Raw genomic sequence first — 15,698 nt, forward strand, 5'->3', positions numbered from 1 at the left:
TTTTACCTAGAGAGCACCTCCCCCCAAACATCCCAGCCACAATTTTGGGGGGCGGGCTTTGTTTGTTGGCTTAATGTAAAATATTCTGTATACGCCGAGTTGTACATTAAAAGCTTTGTGCCACAATAAGCAAAACATTCTCTTGTTATTTATAGTAATTTAGGGAGGGCTTTTCCTCTGGTGGGGCAGAGTGCAGGGAGATCAATAATGTGTGGTCGTGGTCGCTTCTGCCTCTACTTCCGCCTCCATGCCGCCAGGGATGTGGATGGTACTACGAATAAAGTGGTAAGTTTTTTGTAGGTGGAATAATTAATTTGAGGCTGGAAATCTGCTGACAAGAGGGGAATACGAGTATAGATTAAATATTTATAAAAGGTTGAATTCCATTGAATTAAATAGGTGATAGAGAGACAGAAAATTAAATAAAAATCAAGTAAATTTTTCATGTAGAAAAGTATTCCTAGAAATTGTTTTTCACCTGCTATTATTTGTTTTTTTCCTATATATTTATTGTGAACCGTGCATTTGCCTCTGGATTACTTAGAATATACATGAAAGACTCGGCAAAAGTCTTTATTTAGTTGTAAATCTATCAAAGGTGTACGAATAAAGTCAGATAAATACAGAGAAGAGTCCGAGAAGAGTCCGAGAAAATCCGGAAAATCTCTAGGCACACGACCCTTCACGGAATGGGTCATCAGCACTTGAACCTACACTTTGTTTATCTGCAGATTCAGGGGATGGTTTCTGGTTGCCCCATTTACTTTGATCTGTATCAGAAATCGAACGTTTTGCGGTTCTGTTTATGGAGCTGCATGCACTTTTGCCATCGTCTCTCTTCGAGTCTGCTGCCAACCATTGTCTGCCCATTGTCTCAGGGTTAAACATTTTTGGGGTCCCTGTTTATTATTGTAAAATGTATTTTCATGTGCAGGCGCACGCTGTTTGTTTTAATAATTCTATGAGCTCGCGCTTGCCGACTGTTTTTGCCTGCGTGGTCTTGACTTTTACAAGGTGAAAAATGTTCTCTGGAAATGTGGGCCATAAATTTTCACTGAAATTACCCCAGAGAAAAAAACACAGAGGAGAGACAAATCGAAAAACGAAGCGAATGACAGGGAAATGTCTCTTCCTTCTAGTCATTTGTTGTCTGCTTGCAGTAATACTCTTCGAAAGAGGGTATTCAGGTTTTTCAAAGCAGCGAAGGAACCATTTTGGAGCCTACAAAATAGATGTACAGGCAGACTTCAAGGGTATTTAATGCTTCGACCAACTCTAAATGCCTGTTTTCTTTCCTGTTTGTTTATTTACATTGGCTGACTTTCGTTCTAATTTGGCTTTTATGCCTCGCTTTACAATTGAACAAACTGCTGTCGCTTCTGGCCGAGTTAACTAGACTTGCTTCAAGCGGGGCAGTGTGGACGGGGATGGGAATGGGAATGCCACTTTGAGTTGTCTTTTGGCCATCTTTTTACTGCTTCTCGTCGTTCTGTATTCTGTCTGGGCAATCGCAAACATGTCGAACATTTTGTTTGCCTCACTGGGCAAATGCCTCCGTCTCTCAGCCATGACTCCTTTCTGAACGACGGGCCCTGTCTCTACTTAGCCATGGACCTGCCTCCTCTGTTTATGGGGGCCGTAAGCCGACGCGTCTTGGGCTTGAAGTCTGTTGGCCATAAAGTGTTGGCGCCATTCGGCGGAAGTATCTCGAATCAACCAGAGATGAGCCGCCAAATCAGCTGGAATATATCGTAGTAAATAAGTTCATGTTGCTGCGAGACTGGCGAGAGGGTTGTGGCTTGAGAGAAATTTTTACTCAAACCAGTGGAAAAATGTTATGGGAAAAATGTGAGTTATGAAGAGATTTAGTAGGTAGATGCATTCGATATTAAAGGCTTAATTGACTGAGAGAGTTTCTTATTAGGAAAGAGTTATACTGAGACTTCAACTCTTGCATTCCTCCGCCCAAGAAAACTTAGACATAATGGAGTCCCTTGAAAACTTTCTCCACAAAAAGCATGGCTTTATTGTAGAAGTACCATCCACTCGTACGAGTGTCCAAAAGTTCATCTCCGACACCAGCAACAGAAAGGGAAAGGCACTTCAATCTGAAGGACAATCCGAATGCCAGTGGCAATGGGCGGACATCTACTGTACCACGAGTATATTTGGCATTCGGTTCGGGCATTGTTGCTCGCAATTTTCGGAGAAATACGAGAGGAAATGGCAAAGGGAATGAATGGCCCTGGCAATGAAAGTAGAGCTGCCTTCAGGGCTTACCAAAGGCTCAGGCGCGCAGTCTTTTTCATGTCCTGCCGTAAGAGACAATTTATTTGGCTCTGCTTTAAGCCGGGTCGAGTCTGCTCTGCGTCGCTTCAAGCCAAAAGCATTTATTATTTTTCTTAATTAAATCTTAATTTTTCCTCCGTACGTGAATATGTGTGCGTACGTGGCCTTAAAATAAATGTATGGCTGCTGCATTAAAAGTGTTGTATGCAACGTGCAGCAACAATAACAAAAATTGCAGGCCAAACGACAGGCAGTTAAAGCTTGACTGCACCATCGCCACCATGTCCCCAACCCCATTGACCTCCACCGGCGCTACAGTGAAACTCATTTAGAGGGGAATGGAGTCTGGAAGGAGAGGGGACTCTGGGTGGTGGGTGCTGGGTGCTGGGTGCTGTGTGTGGTGGGTGGTAGAATGCCACTAATTAAGCCTAATGGCGCATGAAACATGCATTAAAACTAATGTGCAACCACCGTCGTAGCCATCGGGCCCCGTGAGGGTGGAGGCTGTTGTCGCATTGGGGACGCCAACGGAAGCAAGAGTTGCCACCGCCACTGCCAGTGCCACTGCCTTGCCCCATTTAATGATCCCCGCCTAATTTTATGCTACGCAATATTTCGTTGTTGAAGTGTCGTTGGGGCAGAACGTAGTACTGTGTAAGTGTTGATAAACAGAAAAGAAAGGGTAATGCTGCGCAACGAAGGTTTAGATACACTTTAATATGGATTTTTCCTGCAGAAATATACTCTCCAACGGAAACTTCAAAAAATTTGTGCACAACCTAATGATTGACATGCATTCAATCAGATCCTTTGGCAGCTTCTGCGGGCAACATGATTACCGCAAAAGTCTTTGGCCAACTTTCAAGTTGATTGCAGTTCCTACACCTATCCGTTCCTCTCCTGTATCCTCCAGGGAAGCCAACAACTACAAGCGATTCGCTGTCAAGGAGCGGCGAACCAGCCACTAATGAAACATTATGACTGTCGTACAGCCCAGACACCGCCACACCGCCACAGCCACGCCACACAAATCCACCAAAAACGTTTACGGCTTACGTGCAGCATGGGGCTGACTGCTGGGACCAGGGTCCATGCCATATAAGTGGCACGTACCAGCAGCAGAAGCAGCACCAGCACCACCACCACCATCGACTGTGGCGGCAACGTCAAAAGCCACAAAAGTGTCCTCACAAATTGCTTGGGTGCAACACGTTCTCACTGCGAGAGAATAACCGGCGCTGTTTGGCTGCAATTGATTTTCCCTAACCCCAAACCCCCAACTCCCAAAAAGTGAAAAAATATCTCCACGAAACACACAGTTTGGGTTATCTTTTCAGTTGCGAGAGAGGGAGAGTGGATTTCTTTTAATATAATCAAACAATTCATATGCTTTATGGTTGTAGATTTGCGTGTCTCTCTGCTGTGATGTTTTGCCGCTTCATTGGAGCAATAAATTTAGAATTCTCTAGAAAATGCCATGAAAATGATACGAAAATACACACATATGACAATGATATACGAGTGTGCGATGCGGTGCAATGCGAGTGGCTCTGCCTGCCCCGTTTGCGTAGCACTTTATGAAGCAGCAGCAGCAGCCACGGCACTCGGCTCTCAAGCGGAAGCGACTTACGCACGGCTGCATTCGGGCCGGAAGTCAGCCAACGGGAGAGAGAGATAGAAACAATAAATGTCAGAGGCGAAAGCAGCAGCAGCAGCACACGAACGAATGTCAACATGTTGATAACAAAATACAAGAGTCCTTCGGTTCGGGCAGGAAGAGGAAGAAAGAATAACTTTTATTTTGAGCAGAGAAAATAAAAATAGGAAAATCTGTGGAAATGTGGGAATGTTGAGCTTATGAATGGTTGCATCATAAATAACATTTAAATGCCTTGCATAAAATAAAGGTTTTCCTAATTTATGCAACAGATACGCCTGGAAAGTTCAATTGAATGCAATTTTTCAATTGTTTTGTGCCACAACTCAATTTTTAATTTATTGAATATTTCCATCTATAACTTAACTTCTCCAAAGAGCCTCACTGATTCAATTTTTTTATGGGACTACTACTCGTATACGGGGATATACCTAACAACATATTCATGTTGCGGCTCGTTTAGTTTATGAAACCATCACTTGTGGCAGTTCCATCCGTAGTTCGGCTTCCACGAGTGGCTCTTATGGCTTTATGACGCAAGTTGGGGCCAAGCGTTGGAGCACACTTAATGGCTTAGATCACACTTTAGTTCATGGTAATGTTGGCAGCTTGTACCCACAAAAAATACACAACTTTCCCATCAGCAGAACATAGGGTTTCCGTTGCAGTTCCACTTGTTTGATATACTTTATGTTTCACGGGGGATGCTTTTTATGGTTGGAAATACTCGTATATGCCCCTTTTGTCTCCTCTGGTCAGCAGCAGATACTCCACAATTTCTGTATGCCCCCAAATATGCAATGGTTTTGCTTTATTTTCCACTGCTGCATGGCATTTTTTGAATGCTACATTGTCTGGTGGGGGGGGGGGAGGGGGAAAAAAAATGGAAAATCATTTTTATGAAAACAATAAAAGCTTGGCCGCTTGGCTGCTCAGGAAAAACGAACCAGGAACACAAGAAAAAACTTCACCCAACAATTTTGGCTACGTAAAAATTAATGAAATTTATGTTGACTGCTATATCAAATATTTCCCATTGTTCCCAGGAGTAATATTTTGTATGGGAATTGTTTTCTTTTCTTATATACATACTCGCTCATACTTCCTTTTTTTCGTTTTAATTTATAGTAGTTCTGACGTTTTTGGGGAGTGTTGGGGTTCATGGGAAAGCCAAAGCCAAGAGCCCCGACAATGGCTAAAAGTTTGTGCATTGTAATGCGTTCTAAAGACCAGAGAGCGCACACAGTGAATGCTCCCTAAAGATGACTAAGGCGAACGGCTAACAAATAAATACAGACTCTATTCTCTTTGCCTTCTTCTCTACCTCACCCTCTGTCTGCTATTGTAGATTATGTGTGTGTCATTGGCTATTTAAGCCAAAGCCCCGCTTAGGGGACAAGTTTCATTCTGTTTTTTTGCTTGGGGAAGGCGGGAAGCACAGGAAAGTGGATTGTGAAGCAATTTCGGTATCATTTGTCTTCCTCAGTGCACTATGAAGGCTAAAGCTTGGTGTAATTATACGTATGCTATACTCTCGCAGATAGAACATAGCTTTTCTTTACTTGGGGATTATGGGGACTCAGATCCTCTTGAGTTTTGGGCAGGCAACGAGGTATATGTTTATGTTTACGGAAATGTGTAACTATCTATCAAACTCCCCTTCTTTAAACTTTCATCCCAACGAACCCCAGACTGTAATCCAACCATCGCTCCTTCTGTGAATATTATGCCACCTAGACCCTTTATCCGTCGTGTACTGTGTGCTGGTGTGTGGCATGCATTTTGCATAATAAGCTGCTTAGAAAGAGAAGCAGGAGCGAAGAAAAAACTTGCCATAACTTAAATTGAAAATGTTATGCTATTAACACTCTACTCGGGGCTTGCCCCTTGCCACGAAACACCCGCACCCTGACTTTAGCAAGAGCTAAAATTTGCATAAGAAAACACAGTCATGTTTAAAGTGTCTGCAGAATACCACAACTCCTTCCCTCTCCTTCGCTGCATGCATCAACATTTTGCATAATAAACAGATTAGTTTTTAAAGGTTTTACCACCTCCTCCCACGCATGTGGTATGCACACAACAATTACACCAACAATAGCCCAACAAAACACAAAGTCAAAGCCATATTTCCCCCCAGTACATGTAATTAGAAACTTTTGAATGTGCCTTGTTTTATGTAAATATATTTAAGCACCAGACTACTTAACCGACATACAAAACGTGTGTGTGTGTGTGTGTGTGTGCCACTGACACACATATGCACTGCATAAGCAGCCCAAAAATATGCAGCAAACATGTGTCATGTTATAAAAGCACCAGCACATACATATGCATCTAACTAACACACACATAGCACACACACACACACACAATGTACACATACAGCACAAGCATGAGAGCACTTACAAGGCTAAAAGCACAACCACCAACCCACCAAATTGGCACTAACAACAAAAGGAAAGCAACACCAAAACACAACATCACCAATAACTACACCAACAGAAGAAAAGTTACAACACTAACAAAAAGTAACGTAAACAAGTACCAACCACTAAAACACAAAGAACAATTGGCACTAACAAAAACAACAGCTACACCAACAACAAGCTACAAAATGTACACCAACAACAACATGCCAACGAAATGTTTAAGCAAGAACTGCATTTTCTAAAATATTGTGTGTGTTTCTTCTTTTCTTCTTCTCCCTCGAACACAACACTTTATTCCAATTTAGCGCTTGGCCTAAAAGTACGCTGCATCATTAGTGTCAGAGCGAAGGACTCCTCCCAACAACAAAGACACCAACAGGGCCAAAAACAACAGCCGACGACTGCAGCAGGGAAATTGAAAATGTATGCTCATTAGGAAGACTCAGGACCCAGAAGACAGAAGGCGGGTAGGAAAAACCAACGGCAAAAGCGCATTACAAGGATCCCCGAAACGACAAGTTCCTAAGTCAAACAGCGGCACCAACACCAACCAACAGTCAGTCATAATTACCCGGCAGCAGCACAAAGGGGAAGCAGATGGGCCGAAGGACAGCTGGCAAAAGTCAAGGACAAGCTTGAAAGTATTTCGCGAAAGCATGAACCGAGAGCGGCAGGCCTTAGAAAGTGACTTCTGGTATTCCGCCAACAAACTGAATAAGATGCCAGCCTCCTCAGCGAGCTGATGCGCCAATAAATTCTGAAAATAAGACAAATTAACAGAGAGCTCGCTGGCGAATTATGGCCAAGGAAATTGATAGATTCGATTAGCAATCCAAAAAGCATAAAGTAAACGAAACACATCGACAGAGAGGAGGAGAGCGAGAACGACGACATCTCCAACAAAGACAACAACCGGAGGCTTCTTTAATTTGTCAGACGTACCCGTACCCGGGCCCCCCGCCTTGACACACGACCACCACCGACGAAAACCGGCTGGAACGCCCTCTCGGATTTCCGTAAAATTCATCGCTTTAAGCCAACAAACAGCGAGTCATGCCTGAGCAGGATAATTACGATGATGAGGTAATTTCTTTTGTTATACTTTATGCATAAAGCCAGAAAACGACGGAACCTAACCGAACTGAACCGAAACGAAAGCAGAAGGGAGACTGAACAAAAAATAAATTCTCATATGTTTTAAGCCCAAATATAATTAAGCATAATTAATTTTAAAAACAAATATTGTGTGTTTACGTGTGCTCGCGCATGTGCCGGATGACATAGGTCCTTTGGATTAGCGGAAAGTATTCAAAATTCAAACAGGAAGCAGGGATTAAAATTTCAGATTGTTAAATGACTGGGAAAAGACTCGGAATGGGAAATGACGTAAAGATATGGTTGAACGGTTTCACCAACAATTTTATTGAGACTTTAACTTGCCACCTTAAAAGTACTTCAACGATTATTAATCGGAAACTATCAGACTACCTACCATATTCCACATAAAATGCATAGCTAGCCAGAAGTCTACTCGGAAAGAAGTGACTGATGAACTCCAGCCATTCTCTGACACGTTGGGAAATCCCTTTCAGTTTGCACGAAAGGAAACCCACCTTCCCCAATTGGGCTTATTATTAGCTCCACTTTCCCAGAGAGAGAGCTGACTAAGCTCTTACACCGCCACTTCAGGCGGCCCCCACCGACTCACTTTGATTCCAACTTGTGTAAGTGCGTCTACGTCCGCCATCGTTGAGGCGGAGGGAAAAATTCACTCAACGACTTCTCGCAACTTGAGCGCTCTCTCCCGGGCACTTTCCTTCCTCGTCTGCACTGACTTTGATGGTCAACTTCCATTCCATTCGCACGCTTCGCTGCAGAAGCGTACTTTGCGGCTCAGTGGCATCAAGTTTGCGGCTGGCTTTGCTAATTGAAATAAATTCCGCATGTTATTCAAATGCAAAGCGCTGACAGTGCTGACAACAATTGCAAAATTGAATTAGCTATGCATTGCATGGGTGGGTGCCGTGCCGTAATGTGTGCTTTGCATACTAAGTTTGTCTGTGATGACAGAGTGCGAGGAGTACTGCAGGAGTGTGTTGCAGAAACTGGAAACCGGGGCAAACACTGAAAATTCGGAGTGTCGAAACGGTTGCAAAGATAAACAGCCAGTCAAAATGGCAATCAGGCATTCAAGCGGAAATCAATTAGATGGCATTCGATCCACGACGAATCGATGATGCCCAACGACACGACGCCCCACGGATAATGCGCAAATTTCTGAAGAAAGTCCTGCCCTTCCATTTGGGAGCGTTGGCGTTGCAATCTATTTTGACAGTGCTGCCAATCTTAGTTAAGTGCTGCCAATCTGTTGCGATAATGACAAAGGGGCGCCGACAGGTGCAATTGTGCATTTAAGTGGCGATAAAGTGTACAATGAACGTCAAACAGTTGGTGGATTGCAAATGATTGTGGCAGGTTTCGATTTAATTGGATTTCTATAGGCATTGTTGGACTGTTGTATAATTTTTCAAATGGTAGAAATACTTGGAAAGATTTCGCCCTTCCACAAATTATTTACATCAATCTTGTATACGTGAAAAAAACATCCCCTATAAACTTGTACACGCTGTTTATTTAACTTTTACTTAATTACTCTGTAATTCATTGAAATCTAATATCCACGACTGTCATACACCTGTCGTAAGACATTCTGCAACTATTATTTCCGCCAAAGAGCTCGGGAATTGCATCTTGAACTCAAAACCAGAGTCGTGGCCCAACCCCCTCGACACATCGCTCTCAATTGTGTCAGCCGTGTGGCATATTACATTTTTATTTTTGACAAATTCATGCAACTTAACGACCGCCGACAGGCACGGCGACACCTGCAGGAACAGGTTAAAAAATTGAAAAAGTGAAAAGAGAAAACAGAAAAATAAGCAATCATGGCCGTGTAATGGAAGCTCAAGTATGTGTTGACACTGAGGCACACAGGCTCAGACACACACACACACACGTGACAGTTATAGCAAATGCTGTGCCGTTATGGCCTTGAGCTAAACTGCTGTTGACAACGGCACCCAATGCTAGATAAAGTGGGAAGGCACGCAGGGACGGGCAGGACATAGGAGAGTACTTCTCCTCGCACAAACATAGGTAGAGGAACATAGACCGTGGCAGACAATAGGGCTGACATGCCGGAAAGCCAGACGACACACAAGGATGCAGACAGGCACCGCATCCTTGTTGCAATCGTCCGTACACGCTGAGGGACTGTTTATGGATTTCATGTTTGGCAGGAAGGCAGCAGGCCATAAAGATTGCTTTCTAATGTCGTCTGCCCCCGTCCCCTGTCCCCTATCCCTGATGCAAACGGAATGACAGTGCAGGGCTCAAGGTTTTCTTTTTCGAATATTCACAAACGAAAAAGGGAAAACGGAAAACAGAAGCCACGGAACGAAGATCAAGCGCAGAGTGCAATAAGTCTGCTTCCAATTTATTGGCATTGAGTGATAGGCAAACAATTTTAGCGTCCCATCTCTGTCAAGGTTGAGATGGCTCTTAAATGCCGCTCCTCTAAGGTGAGAGGTCACTTTCCAATTCAAAGCGAACCAGCTGCTTTTTAATACGATTAACTCTGCCAACATCCACCATGGCCTCTGCCTCATCTGGTCTCTGGACCAAAACCCATGCCCGAGTTAATTGAAAACGACACTTTCACTGTGCCAGCGGGATACTCCTTTCCTGCCCGACACCGCTTTGCGCCTCCTGCAAATACGATAGCTGGCGTCCATTTTGAATGCGCTTAAAAGTATGGAGGGGAAGAATTTTAACGCTCGCAGCTTAATAACTATGACAACTTATGCAAATAACTGGCGGCTTTTACTGGATCTCATCGCTCACCCTATCTCTATCCTCTATCCATCCTCTTTTGAACTTTTTGCACCCACTCTCGAAGAGCAGGCAGCCAAAGTTTTCCCGAGCACCAACCACAAAAGACAGCTAATGCTCTTTAGCTGCTCTCGGGATATGTGTCGGGGCCGGTGTCAGTGTCGGTGTATCTGTGTGAGCACTCCGCTTCACATTATCTCTGCCCCATGGCCAGCTCTGGTGGCAAGACTTCATTTGGGTATAGCATTGCTTTTAAGCTTTTTCACTGGAGTTGAATTTCCCCGCAACTTCTTTGCGGCCAGGGCCGGCCCCAGGTGGCTTTAACAGGAAAACAGGAGAGAGAGAGGAAAAAACGAGAACATTTCTGGTTTGCTGTGGATTAAATCTCAGGTAACCGAGAATTTAATCAACTCCTGGCTTTTCCGTGTACGTGTTGTTCCCTCCCCTGGGGAGCCGGACGAAATCCATCCAAACGAAAATGAAATGATAACAATGTTGATTCAAAATCCCCAGATAACCGAAAGTCAGCAGAAAACAATGAGAAAAATCGCACAGGCAAACATCATTAAATGGGAAAAACCTCTTTACCTCTCCGGCTACCTCTTTTCCACTGTTTCCGTAGCGTGCTCGCTGACATACAGTTTTCCCCTCTGGTTTCTTTGTACACTTAAATCGCTATCCATTTCCATTACGATTTCATACGGTCGGTTCGTGCATTTCATTTTCATATGTCAAGTGGTGGTGCATTGTGTGCAATTTTGGTTACAATATTTTTCCATTCACGCCGCAAAGTTTTCCCAGGCAGTGGGTGGAGAGGGTTGGGAGGGGTTATCCGTTGGTTTATTGCAGTTCTGGGAAATGGAATGGATCTCTGGAAGGCCCGGAATCTGAAAATATTTGGGTGGAGTTCGAATTGGTAAAGTTCTCTTATTTATGGTCTTCTTATTGATTGGTTTTTTCTTTTAATTCATGATTTATCTCATGGGATTAAATGCGATTTAAAAACAGGGTTTATGGTGTGTATTTTGTGTGGGAAACATTTCGTATGTTGACAATAAATACGATCCAAGAGGACGAACCCTTTGCTGGATGGAAAAAAGAAAGTCTCTGGCTCTGGCTTCCTGCCTTATAGAAAATCGCTTCATGGATGAGAGATCAGTTCATTCATTAGTTCCTTATCTTTTGACCTCTTGAAATATGAAAAATAATCGTCCTATACATTTTCCCTAAAGCTTCGCCTTAAGCAGCACTGTTTTAAACTTATTTCTTCAGGCTGTAATTTTCTCATTTGAAAAATATTTGTACGCTCAACGCTCAAAGCCTAATAGCAGGGCATTAAAAATTTATAGAAATTAATAGCAGGCGCTCGCATGTGCTCTTCCTTTTCCTTTTTGTTACCAAGGATGTCAGGACGGCAGGATGGGCTGCCATCATCATGTCCCTCAATATCCCTCCAGGGCGTCATGTCAGGAAATAAACTCATTGAGTTCTTGCGGCAGAATGTTGGCCATTGCGTTGGCAAAATTGATGACTGTCATTATTTTTAATTCCTTTAGCGTTAACAGAGCAACTCATCAAGTTGAGTGTTTAAATTTCATTTATGCTACAATTTTTGCATATTTACATACCGGGAGAGAGAGAGAGAGTCTTCACTCTCTCCAGCAATCAAGGAGAGTGTTTTGCTCACTTATGTATGTAAATGTCTTAGGCATGGGAATATGGATATGATATGCCAGGGCTTGACCCTCCTGTAGAGCATAAATTCTCATTCAATTAAAGGAAAATGAAGTATACGCCGCATGCGCCCGCAAGAGCTCATTACTCGTGTTATTATTATTATTATTATTCTGGTATTCTTGGAAAAGCGAAGGGATATGGAAAGTTGCCTGAAAGCGAGTGGATATGGAAACTTTTCGAAACCGATGCGATGGTTTATGGAAAGTTCCCCCAAAAGAGAGACAGAGAGCGCCCAACCTCAAAGCGAATGTTCCCCCAAAAAACACTCTCTGCGGTCTCTATTGTAGTTTGATAGTTTAGTTTATGTTGTTTTCAGTTTGTTTGCACCGCTCCGGTCCCGCTGCCAGCAATAAATTCCGAGTGGTACTGCCCCTGCCCAGGATCGTTCCAGTGGAAGGGCGCAAGACAAAGGAGTCCTTATAAATAAACATGCTGGCTGCCTGACTGGCTGGCTGGAAGGGGATGCGTGTATATCGCAGGTACACATGTTCCCTCGCATTTGTCCTCCATTTGCAAGGAGATTTGCTGGGTTATTAATTAAGATTCGCGCTTTGCTTTCATGCACTAATGGGCAAAGGGGAAGCTACCACATATTTATGCGATTTTAATTGAACTTCCTCTGTGTCCTTCCTCTCTCTCTCGTAAGAAAGTTCTGCTGGGGAAAATCGATGGTTTGTGGGCTTTTGTCTAATGTTCGAGCCCTGCTTAATTACTTTTTAAGAATATTAAAGATATTCTTAGCTTCTTGAAGGTTTTCTTCATCCTCTGGGACTCTGTCACTTTATCCCCCATCATAATTTTGCATCACAAATCCGGGCGACTGATAGAGAAATATGTTTCTCCGAGCGTTGCTGGCAATGTCCCCGCAATTAATTTGCGGCACGCAACTCTTGATTAATACACACGATTTGTTCACTATCTGCGCGACCAGACCAGACCAGAAAAACGGAGAAACAGAGCAACAGTAGAGCTGCAGAGCAGCATAGTTTTACGAGTCCTTAATTAATTACACAGCTAACTGGCATGGCGCATTCTGTTTCAGTGTATTGTATTGTTTTGTGACTGTGTGGGTGACATGATGGACTGACTAGGCCGAAATCAGGCGATGCCCCACACTCGTGTGATCCCCATAAAAATCGGTATCAACTTGTGCGGGCTGCGTGCGAGTTTAGTTTTTGTGTCGTGCTTAATTTGTTGTTGTGCTTCTGTTTTGGGTTCGGGTTCTCGGGTTTTCTGTATTTCTTTTGTTGGTTGGACTACATTAAATATGCATTAAGCGTTGATTTCCAAGGGGTTTTTCGTTTTTCGTTCGGGTTCTATTCTAAATTCACACAAAGGACGTCTTTATATCGGAATATACGAGTAGGAGTACGTGTGGGTTTGTATATTCAAGTCATTTCGGCGGGGCAGACATAATTCAGTGGCAGAACGAACAGTTTATGGGGGCCGAGTTCAATGGCCCAGACAAAACCGAATCATCATCAGTTTGCTAATTGCATCTTGGCCAACCAATTATTTGCGGTTTCGGCCAGTTTGTTATAGCCTTATAGGGGTCCTCATAACTCGACGGGCAGGCAGGCGCTGCGTAATGAGCCGCACGTGCTCTTTATGTGCAGCATTTGCATTCAATCATTTCTCAATTAATTCCCCCTCTTTATTTCCAGTTGGTCTCCAGCAATCCGAACCAGCGGAACTGGCGCGGCATCCTCATCGCCCTCCTGGTCATCATCATTGTCCTCGCCCTGATTGTTACTTCGGTGGTGAGTGCCCCAACAACACATTTCTCATTCGAATTTTATACAATCTCACAGCATGGTTTTTGGTTATTGTTTAATGCTCGTTGCGGTGGCCATCAGCCGCACATTGTACACCGAAAACACACACAATGGCTGTACTCCTTAATTAGATTCCCAGCCAACACAATCTCATTTGCAGACAAAACAGACAAATGTCGGTGAAGCTGAAACCCAAAATTGATAGAACAAATGTAAAATACAATTACCATTAGTTTTCCCCCACACAGAAAAAATACACAAAACAAGAGAAAATAAATTCACAAATAGTTGACCAGCAGACCAACAGAAAAATACACAAAGTCGAGGTAAAATCGTTAGAAAAAGAAGATGTCTAGCAAATGCGAAGCAAAAAATACTCTTAGCTACAACATCACAGGGACCTTCCTGAGTAAAATAGAACGTCTCCCCACAAATAAAAATGCACACTGAAGTGCTATTTTTATCGGTGTACAAAACTTTTGTGTTCTGTTATTTTATTCATTTCTAAATATATGTACAAACCAAACCCTCAAAGAAAACAAAAACAAATTCTCTGTAATTTACAAAAGGTTGGTGAAAGTTTTCCCTTTTTAATTGGAACCAATTTGCAAATTTCAACAACGCACACTTTTTGTGGCCTACTTTTGGGCGCTTGCCGAAATTATTTCACCAAAAAAAAGATGAGGGAAAACTGAAACTGCCATTAAATATAAATGTTTATGTATATGTGTATATTTAACAAAACCAAAAATCTGATAAATTTATGTGTGTAAATACGTTACGTTCTTTTTTGTCTCCTGTCTGTTTGTTTCCCAATTTTTTTCGCAATTTTTGTGGCTGCCTGATCAAACATTTTTACACACCCACACATTTGTTGTCCATTTGTTGTCGTGTGCTTGTGCGTGTGTGTGTGTGTCATTGTAATTGTAATTGCATCTGTGTCGTCTGTATATGTATCTGTGTCGATGTGTCTGTGTGCGTGAGTGGGCAGAAAACAACATATAAAATTTCTACATATTTCAAAAAAGGTGCTGCTCACGCCCCCCGATGAGGGACCGCGCGTCAAGGGGCAACGCATCAAGCTGCAGGACATAGTCGATGGCCTCTACATGCCGCAGCACGCCAACGGCAGCTGGATCGATGGTGGGTTCTATCATTCGCCCAACGATGTCCATTCGAATCGCTTTTAATTTCCGCTTTTCCACTTTTTTTTCCCTGCTCCCCATCTATGTTTTTTGCAGGCGAAGAGTTCCTCTATCAGGACCATTTGGGTCGCATCTGTCTGCTGAATGCAGCCAATCGCTCGGAACGTGTCCTCATGTCCAATGTGACATTTGTAAGTACATTTGTGTCCAGTCCAGGCCCTCAAACCCTAGCCAAAGCATAGCCTTTGTTTGCTTATTGCTTATCTCTCGGCGAAAGTACAAATATTTGCTCCGTCTTATTTACGACGAGCTCTAGGGAAGAGGGAGGTGCTCTAGCCGCAGTCCCAGTCGTAGTCGTAGTCGTAGTCGTAGTCCTAGGAGGTTGGCCATATCTCGAGTGTACACACTCGACTTGGCAATGTTAACTGATATTATGGCGCTCGCACAAAAGTAGGCAAAACAAATGGGCCAAGTTATCGCGTGTGGGGGAGGAGTCCCCCCTCCACCCCCCACTCAATCCAACGCGATAACGATAAAAGGCAAAAAGATTTTTATGTCAATGACTGGGTAAACACACATATGATAGAAGCAAAGGAAGTGCGGGGGCGGAAAGGGACTACCGCACGGAGGTAAAACGTTTTCCAAATGAATAATGCGCGAGCTGAAATTGAAAAACAAACAAATAAAGCAAAAGCGAAAGCAATAGCAACAGCCAAATGAAAATGAAAGAAAAAGCCAAGGCAAAACAAGCAGCAAGAGGCGGAGGAGAAAA

The 15,698-nt window shown here is 43.3% G+C and overlaps 1 protein-coding gene across 2 annotated transcripts in view; it reads left to right on the forward strand.

Moving 5' to 3' along the window:
- The window catches only part of LOC6593304, a 36,166-nt gene that overhangs the window by 11,026 nt on the left and 9,442 nt on the right, over nt 1–15,698 (forward strand). For both annotated transcript variants that reach the window (XM_026987670.1, XM_026987669.1), the window contains exons 2-5: nt 6,684–7,461; nt 13,671–13,766; nt 14,810–14,924; nt 15,023–15,117. In XM_026987670.1, coding sequence (XP_026843471.1) covers nt 7,432–7,461; nt 13,671–13,766; nt 14,810–14,924; nt 15,023–15,117 — 336 coding nt within the window. In that variant the 5' untranslated portion in view covers nt 6,684–7,431. The remainder of the gene's footprint in view (nt 1–6,683; nt 7,462–13,670; nt 13,767–14,809; nt 14,925–15,022; nt 15,118–15,698) is intronic.

This window comes from Drosophila persimilis, unplaced genomic scaffold (genome assembly GCF_003286085.1).
Source record: "Drosophila persimilis strain 14011-0111.01,24,50 unplaced genomic scaffold, DperRS2 tig00000124-arrow-pilon, whole genome shotgun sequence".
NCBI classification, from domain to species: Eukaryota; Metazoa; Arthropoda; class Insecta; order Diptera; family Drosophilidae; genus Drosophila; species Drosophila persimilis.